Source organism: Sycon ciliatum, chromosome 4 (genome assembly GCF_964019385.1).
Source record: "Sycon ciliatum chromosome 4, ocSycCili1.1, whole genome shotgun sequence".
NCBI lineage: Eukaryota > Metazoa > Porifera > Calcarea > Leucosolenida > Sycettidae > Sycon > Sycon ciliatum.
Genome location: NC_088646.1, coordinates 27,263,904 through 27,272,406, shown reverse-complemented (window position 1 = coordinate 27,272,406; position 8,503 = coordinate 27,263,904). Strand labels below are relative to the sequence as shown.

The window sequence follows — 8,503 nt, the reverse complement described above, 5'->3', positions numbered from 1 at the left end:
TGTTTTACTGGATATTTTATCCCCAAACTGCATTGTTTCACATATGCCAATGGGCTTATACCGTATTATATTCTCTATTACAAGCGCCGTGCTTATATTTTTTCAACACCCCTCTACCCCGTGCTTATATTGGAGACCGTGCTTATATTGGAGACCGTGCTTACATTTTTTCAACCAATGCATCCAAACAGAGCGAGAAGAAATACATGCTAGATATCATGCATGCAGCATTGATTTCCACCAAGACCGTGCTAATAATAGAGACTGTGCTTATAATGTTTCGAAAGGTGCTCACAGTGTGCTAGTATTAGAGACTGTGCTAGTAATGGAGACCTTTGCTTATAATTGAGAATATACGGTATGCGTGGAATTACGGTATGGGGGTCGCCATGGCAAATAATAATGGAAAAACCAAGATCAATCGTGCACGCAACACAAGTAAAAGAAGAAGAAAAATGGAGCAGAGGATCAGAAGTGGCATTCTGCTGCGGCCAGCACAGCGGGTATGTCAGCCAAAGCTCGGTTAGATGTGGTACTACATGTACATATAATAGCCCTTGGCGGTCCTGGCGGATAATGCTCGAAAAAAATGGCAGATTTACAATGTACATGTATACAATCATGTAATATGCTCGAATTGAATTGGAAGAATCATGACATTTACATTTAATGTACATGTACATGACTGTACAGTGTACACACCTTAATAGGGTATTCACACGACAGGTAAATCCACGTGCACCGGAAAGTTGCTATGGTATTTTTTTACTATTTTACCTGTGAACGAGAGCCTGAAAGTGGGTGAAAAGTGAAAGCGAGCTGGGGCCCACTTTCACGATAATCGTGGCGTGCACGAGTACATTTACACCAAAAAGCGCGAAACAAGACTTGATTTTTACGCGGCTCTTTAGAGCATGATAAAATATCGTATGTGTGTTTTGAAAATTTGAAATACCCATGGCTACTGGTCGGTGAAGCATTCAAAAATGCAAACGTGCCTGTCGTCGAGTGCAGCTGTGTGAATCCACACAGTCACTTTTCTCGTATGTCACTCCCTGTAAAACGTGCAAGTGCCTGTCGTGTGAATACCCCATTATGGCAGGCACTTGCTCCATTTCATGATTTTTACACATGTACACCAACGCATATGTCCGATTGGTTTGCAGGCCTGCCTGCGAATAGGGTCCGGCGGATTCTGCCGGCAGAAAAATTGGCAGAATTCGGTACTTTTTCTGGTAAGTTTCATGCATGTTTGGTATGTGGATAAAAAAATGGAGCAGAATTCGAGTGCCCGCCATAAGGTTTGTATGGTTCTGCCAATTTCACTGCTTTTCGAGCAGAATCCGCCGGTCTCTACCTGCGAATCATGAGGTCCCTGCGAATCATGAGCAGTCACGTGCCTGCAGAGTACAATTTTCACATCAAGATTCAACTCAAAGGTTCAAAGCAGGGAGTCGTAAGAGGCTTTTACGACTCCCTGGTTCAAAGGTTCAACTTGAGTGACATAAACGGGCCCAAACAGGCTGTAAATGAGCACGTGACCGCTTACTCAACCGTGTTCGATTGGGAATAAGGGCCGAATGCTGCATCGCAGCCTTTTCGGACCAAAACCAGTCGACTCAGCGCGATCAGCGGCCAAAAGACTACAACATATGGACCAATCGCGGTCATCCGCGCTTTTATAAGAACGAAACGGCGTTTTTAGTGACTTTTTCCATACACATCCCTATCTAGTAGGGCGCAGTCACCCAGTTTCGGTGGAAGTGCGCGACTTCGATTGGGAATAAAGGAGGAAGGGAGCGTCTCAGCTTCCTCGGACCAAGACCATTAGACTCAGCACCCCGAAAACTACAACTGGTGAAATTTTGATTTTAGGGTATACTTCCCCTTTAAGGTTTTAATATGTACTTTTGATAAGAGCAAGAGTACATAAACTTTTATGTACTCTTGATAAGAGTCATACCAGGGAGTCGTCAAATACCATATGGTATTTGACGACTCCCTGAGTCATACTGTAGCTCAGTTGGTTAGAGCCAGGGAGTCGTCAAATATTGACGACTCCCTGGTTAGAGCTTTGCTCGCGAATAGCAAGGTCCCTGGTTCGAGTCCCAGCGTTGTGACTGATGATTTTTTCTTTCTTTCATATGTGGCTCAGTTGCAAGTGTTGAGTTTCGGAGAGAAAAGAGGGTACGCTTTCCAACGGCCAAAGAGAGTTGGAAAGCTTGTGTCTTTGTAACTTGAACATTTGGGGCTCATGTAAAATCGCACTGATTTTGGGATTTCCCTGCAACTTTTGCGTCAGCAAAAATGTTGTGCTTGACCGCATTCCTGTCACTTCGCAGTGGCTTTTCGTTGGTGCAGTTTGTATACCACCCTCCCACCCCTGACTTCTGGGTGTGTGTTTATCGATATAATCTTATCGGCTTTCTTATTGGCCATGTGGCTGTGGCAGTTACGACTGCATTTCTTTTTTAGTTTAAAAAACGTAGGGGTGGTGTGTGCGTCGCGGGCCTTTGTATGGTTACGTACAGCTTCAGATTGTATAGCTAGTGCCAGGGGAGTTCAATTGAATCTGCATGGGAAGAATACTACTGTATTGTGATTGAACTGAAGCTGGATGATGACCGTGTGGTGAGTGTGTGGGTTTTTTCAAGATACCGTCCTGGGGCAGGGATGTAGGTCCTTTAGCTTGGACGGGTGTTGTTACATTCATTGTAACATCTTGTCGTTTCTGTGTGCTTTGCTGTGCGACTAGCAGCAGTGTCTTGTGCTTATTTTTCTTATCTCTATGCATCCAATTATTTAAAAAAAAAAATCAGGAAGAGGATATAATATCAATAAATAAAGCCATTGCCGAGCCACCGTGCTCACAGCAGAGACTTCTGTGTGTGTTATTGTCGTGAAAGTGGACCACAAAGACCAGTAGATCTACGTGGCATGTGGCCTCTAATTTCCTAATGCACGAAACTTACCAGAATAAGAACGGTGGGTATTTTCTGCTGGCAATATTATCCGGCAAGCCAGGAAGGGCTAATTTGTCGGTTTGTGGTGGGCAAAAATCCACTCCCTGCTTCCAACACACCAAGTGTCCCTCACCACTGCAGTCTGGGTTTGTACTACTGGTATGTGGACAAAAACATAATCGTCCTGCGGAACTGTTTTGGTTTTGGAAAAAGACCATTTCCATGAACTGTACTCGAGTCGTAGATCTACGATGATAGAGGTGTAACTGACCACACATTTTTCTTTCTTTTTCGAAGTGGACACTGCATTCGCACAGCAGAAAAGCAACCAACAGAAAATCACGGACCACACTCTACTACGTAGATCGAGACTACTGTATTCCTACTTCTGTACTACTGGTATGGCACTCGACTCTCCTTTTCGGCACGAATCTATCCAGCCAAAAATGTCTCCCACCCCGGCCCGGCCCCTGTGACTCGTATGGCATATCCAGCCCAAAAGGGAGAGATCAGGGATCAAGATCCATTCAAGGAAGTCGCTCAAGCTATTATAGCGCTACCATCCTACACAATAGTACACAATGCAATAATCATATGCACGCATGACGAATGCGTACATTTTTGTACACCCGCGATTTTTTTGATATCTGCAGAGTTCGCAACACTGCATGCAAAAGTCTCTTGCTGGACACTGTCATGTAAGTTCGTTTTGTAGCTGATGCCTTCTCACTCTCATGCTCAGGCTAGCAGATCGGAGTTGTTTCTGTATGATGCCGAGAGTTTGGTATCTCGTCATCAAAGACCTGGTGTCTTCTAACGTGTGCACCTGATTTGCTCGAGGAAGGCGTGGGTAGACTCGTACGACAATACGAAACAACCACACGTGTTTTGTAATTTTCAAAACGAGTCATTTCTGTAGCAGGAGAATAGTCGGGGAAAACGAGAGCCTCCTGTTACCTTTACCAGTATTGGTTTGTGGTTTCTCTTCTGGCAAACCTGGAAGGGAGCTGGAAGGCTTCCGCTGCTGACAATCCACTTTCCTCTCCATTCGTGGCCTGGTTCGAGGTTGAGGCCGTTGCTTGGGTGCTGTGTTGTTGATTTGCCGGGTGCACCGGCTCAGTCACACGACTCACACCTTTGAGTTTGACTGGACTGCTGCTACTGACAGTAGATCTACTAGACTGTGAGGGTGAAGCTGTCACCCATCCTGGCTGTAGATCACCCTTCTGCGTCCCTTCTCACTCTCAGCTGAGCCTTCTGAAGTTGTGTGACGAAAGGTTCAGCAGGTCTACGACCGTACCCTATTTAGCTCGAATCTGTTGAGTTTATGGCACTTGCTACACGTTGTGAGCCGAGCCGCAAAGTTTGAACTGAGATCATCGACGCTTGCTGCTAGTTCGAGTAAGCCGAGCAGCCGGTCTTCAACCATCACCAAAACCTTAGCTTCGTTGCCTGGCCGGTTAGCCCACTCCCCAGCCGGTGCTGAGAGTGCCCAGTCGAGGTTTTACATCAAAGCCTAGTTGCGTGAGAGAGGGAAGAGCTGAGCTGCTTCTGCACACCTGTCGAACCCATTGAATCTCGACGAGTACCCTCCCATTGCATGCCACTACACACGGCTTAGTGAGTTACTGTGCCACCGTGTAGCCGAGCTTGAAGTGGTGCTGTTCGTATCGAGGCAGATCACATAGGACGACGCTCAGTCGAATTATTTATTCGCCTCTAGGTGGAGAGACCTGCGTTCATCTTCAGTGCTTGGACGCTGTACTAGCTGCTGTCAGTTGAACGAACTCTTTACCTGGCGGTATGGCGCAGAAATTAGCTGGCTTGAACACACACGGTCTGTGCGATTGGCTGACGAAGGTGAGACGACTAGCGAAGTAAATAATTTGGTGATAGTGAAATAATTGTATCTTTTATCACAATGTCCGTTTCGCCGCGTATGCTGCTTTCTTTAGACTAGCTCTGTCGATGATTCTTAGGTCATTCGCCTTGTTTTCAGCTCTGTGTATCACTCATTTTTCTGCCTGCAGAAAGGCATAACTGACTTCGTCTCCCACATCCAAGCATGGAATTACGATGGACAACAACTTGTGGTATGTAACACATGACTATCGCTGCCAAAATAGCGATGGTCTTTCTGTAGCTCCGGCTGTCTTTGTCTGCTGCATTTTCAGTTTTGAGTTGCGATGAGCACATAATGTGAAACAACAACGGATTCAGCCTTGACCAGTTTTGTGTGTCAGGTGGCACGAAAAGGAAGCATGCAGAGTGCAAAGGAAGGCTTTCCGTGACACGCTAGCGCTGCCTGCGCAAGTGCAGAGGCAGTGTGTCTGTCTGTGCTATGGAGTAGGGTACCGGGTGCACCTGGTGTACTTTGGTACGGAAACTGTTTATCCAAGACATAACTTAGCCACACTACTTGTAGTTACAACTGAACACTTCCTCACCACACTAGCTACGTAGCGATCTCCTATCGATCTCCTCCTAGCTATGGCTGTACATGTATAAGCAAATCTTGACTCCTGCCCTGGTTTTTGAACTCAACACCTCTGCTAATCTCCAGCCCAGGCAGTAGATGCTGAGAGCGAAGGACTTTGTTTTCTTGTTGGGGGTGCTGTGATTGACAAGATTTGCTCAGGAAGTTCTTGACAGAACAAACCTATTTTCTGACAGGTGTAGCAAGGTACACTGTTAGAGACATGCACCACTTGAACTGAGCTTGAGCCCATTTTGAAACATTTCCTTTTTCTGTGTGTGTGTGTGTAGGGGGGGGTACTGTATAATCAAGACAACTATTTCTTTCCAGTGAAATCAGAACCTATTGTCTGTTGGTCATGAAACGTCTTGAATCTTGGACGTTGGGACACTGTCCTGGTGAAAGTGGGGGCAATCCCTTTCTCCCCTAGTAATTTCCGGGCCTTTCATGATCTCTATGCTAGTCAGTTGTACTTTGGGTTAGTTACCTGTTGTTCCCCACCTGATTAGGGTTTTGACATCATTGTTACTTTTCTTCTATTGTTTCGATTGATGCTTTTTCTCCTGGTTCTGAGGGTACTGTGCTTTGTTGCAGAACCTGTTCTACCCATGTAGAAATAAATAGACTGACAGCGCATGTATACAAAAAGCATGCAAGCACAGGGAAATGACAAAGGATTTAGAAACTGCCAGATATGTTTGGCTGAGACCCTCTTTTGCAGCCTCACAGGACGGAACATGCACACACACACACACACACACACACACACACACACACACACACACACACACACACACACACACACACCACACCACACCACACCACACCTCACCTCACCTCAGACATGCCCATTGGGGAAGCTATGATAGCGAACAGCTACGTTAGACATAGCAACTTGTGCTGGGATTACACCATTCAACAGCTTGCAAGGCTGATGAATTGACCGCCACTATTTTTTAGCCTGGTATCCACCACACAGCTGATTGAAGTGGCTTTTTCTGGCCAGTGAATCCTTATTTTCCACACACACACATGCACACACACACACACACACACACACACACACCACCACCACCACCACCACCACCACCACCACCACCACCACCACCACCGCACACACACCACGCACACACGCACATGCACAGAGAAAGACAGAGATAAAGACAGAGACAAAGACAGAGAGACAGACAGAGAAAGAGAGGTACACATGCATGCTAGTTTCGGTTCATCCAGCTCCACGTTTATATCTAAACGTTGCTGTTATAACTTATTGTTCTGATGTTTATTTGCCATTTGCTGTGCTGCATAGGCTTTGACAGAAGAACAAATTGTTGGTCTTGAGATATGCGAAGCAAGCAGAAAGTAAGTGCATGTTTTTCGTGCAGAAGCTGTGCGTGTTGTGCGAAAAAGTTGAAATTTTCATTTTGAAAACGGCAAAAGAACTACCTTGCAATGAAGGTCGGCGCCCAACTCATGCCGTGTGCATGCTGTGTACGTCATACGTCATGCATTCTGGACCAGTTGCGGTCACCGAAACATTCCGTTTGGACCAGACCAGCTGCAGAGCTGCACATACTGGCTTGTGTACTGTTGGACGACTGTGTAGCTATCAATCATGCACGGGGTGCATGCAGTTCATACATCCCACAGGCTTGTCACGTGCTGTGGAATCTTGCCATCGTAGACGCCTTATATAGTCGTGTGCAGACATATGCTTTTGGGGTCCTGTGCTCTTGATACTACTGTACATCATGTTCAGTGCACTGGGTTTAGTGGGTGTCCATTGGGGGAAGAATACAGTCTATTTTTTGATGGAACAGGTTTGATTTGCTTTTAATTCATGAACATTTCCTTAAAAGGTGTGCAAGCTCCACTGTAGCCACTTCATAACGTGGAAACCCTACACACACCATCCTCAAAACAAGTGGTCTCTTCGCTGCAAATTACTAATTTCTCAATCAAATTTCGGCCAGAAGCCATCATCAGCTGTAGCCTGTAGGGTTTCCATTTTAATTCATGGAATCAAATCAACTGTAGTATGTGTCTTGCTTGGCTGCTGATGTTACAGAAAATTGCTCAAGGCAATATACCCAAACTCAAAGGCAATGAGCGACAAATCGGGCCTCCTTTCTCGTTTTCGGTAAGTGAAACATGCCGGGGAAAGCAAAAAAATCACGCTATTCGTGCCCGTAGTTCTATATCGGGTGTGCGCGTGGGCTTCGTGTTTATTTTGCTGCACGTGATAGATGATAGTTCCATGCAGAGTGTGCGTGTTGGTTCTGTGTTCGTGTTGTTGTGTGCGCCTGTGTTCAGGCATGCGTCCACACTGATTTTTACATGGATATTGGGCATGTTACTGTATTTATTGACTGGTATCTATTTCTACTGTGCTATGCAGGAAAAAGTCTGATGGACCAGCAGGACATAGTAAGTTGTAATAGTCACACACTCTCTCTCTCTCTCTCTCTCTCAACTACCCCCGCACACAACCTCGTGGCAGACCAGCCAACACACACGGCTCTGGGTTGTAATGAATAGTTACGATAAAGGCTTAGAGTAAAGAGCAAAAAACCGCCAACCGGCAACACCTCGATCAAACCATCAAGAACCTCATGTCTCTCCCAACTGCAACTACTAGAACCACTTGTCCACTTGTCACGCATGCAAGCTTAGCATTGTCAACATCATTGGCGCGCGCGCGAGCGCGCGCATGGTAAACCGTATTTGGCGCGCAATAACGTCATGCTAGGAAGTAATGAACTAATGATCATTCATGACACAGACAAGCAGACAAGTAAACATGCATGAGAATGTCCACAATGCACACAGCGAGGAACAACAGCACACAGCAAGGAACAACAGCACACATCACACTGAGATGTCACCTCAGGACAGTCATATTGATTATTACAAAGTCACTAGGTGTCAGTAGTGCAGTGGAATCTCCATTCGAAGAAATTGTTCTAGCTCAGCAGGGTTTCGATCCTGGTAGTGGTGTGTGTGTGTGTGTGTGTGTGTGTGTGTGTGTGTGTGTGTGTGTGTGTGTGTGTGTGTGTGTGTGTGT

At 45.9% G+C, this 8,503-nt stretch overlaps 1 protein-coding gene across 1 annotated transcript in view; it reads left to right on the top strand.

The window, feature by feature from the left end:
- Positions 1 to 3,672: 3,672 nt before the first annotated feature.
- LOC135815379 (B-cell linker protein-like) overlaps positions 3,673 to 8,503 on the top strand; it is a 15,469-nt gene continuing 10,638 nt past the window's right edge. Inside the window, exons 1-5 of the mRNA XM_065328670.1 lie at positions 3,673 to 4,823; positions 4,994 to 5,056; positions 6,749 to 6,801; positions 7,508 to 7,579; positions 7,838 to 7,866. Coding sequence (XP_065184742.1) covers positions 4,767 to 4,823; positions 4,994 to 5,056; positions 6,749 to 6,801; positions 7,508 to 7,579; positions 7,838 to 7,866 — 274 coding nt within the window. The 5' untranslated portion in view covers positions 3,673 to 4,766. The remainder of the gene's footprint in view (positions 4,824 to 4,993; positions 5,057 to 6,748; positions 6,802 to 7,507; positions 7,580 to 7,837; positions 7,867 to 8,503) is intronic.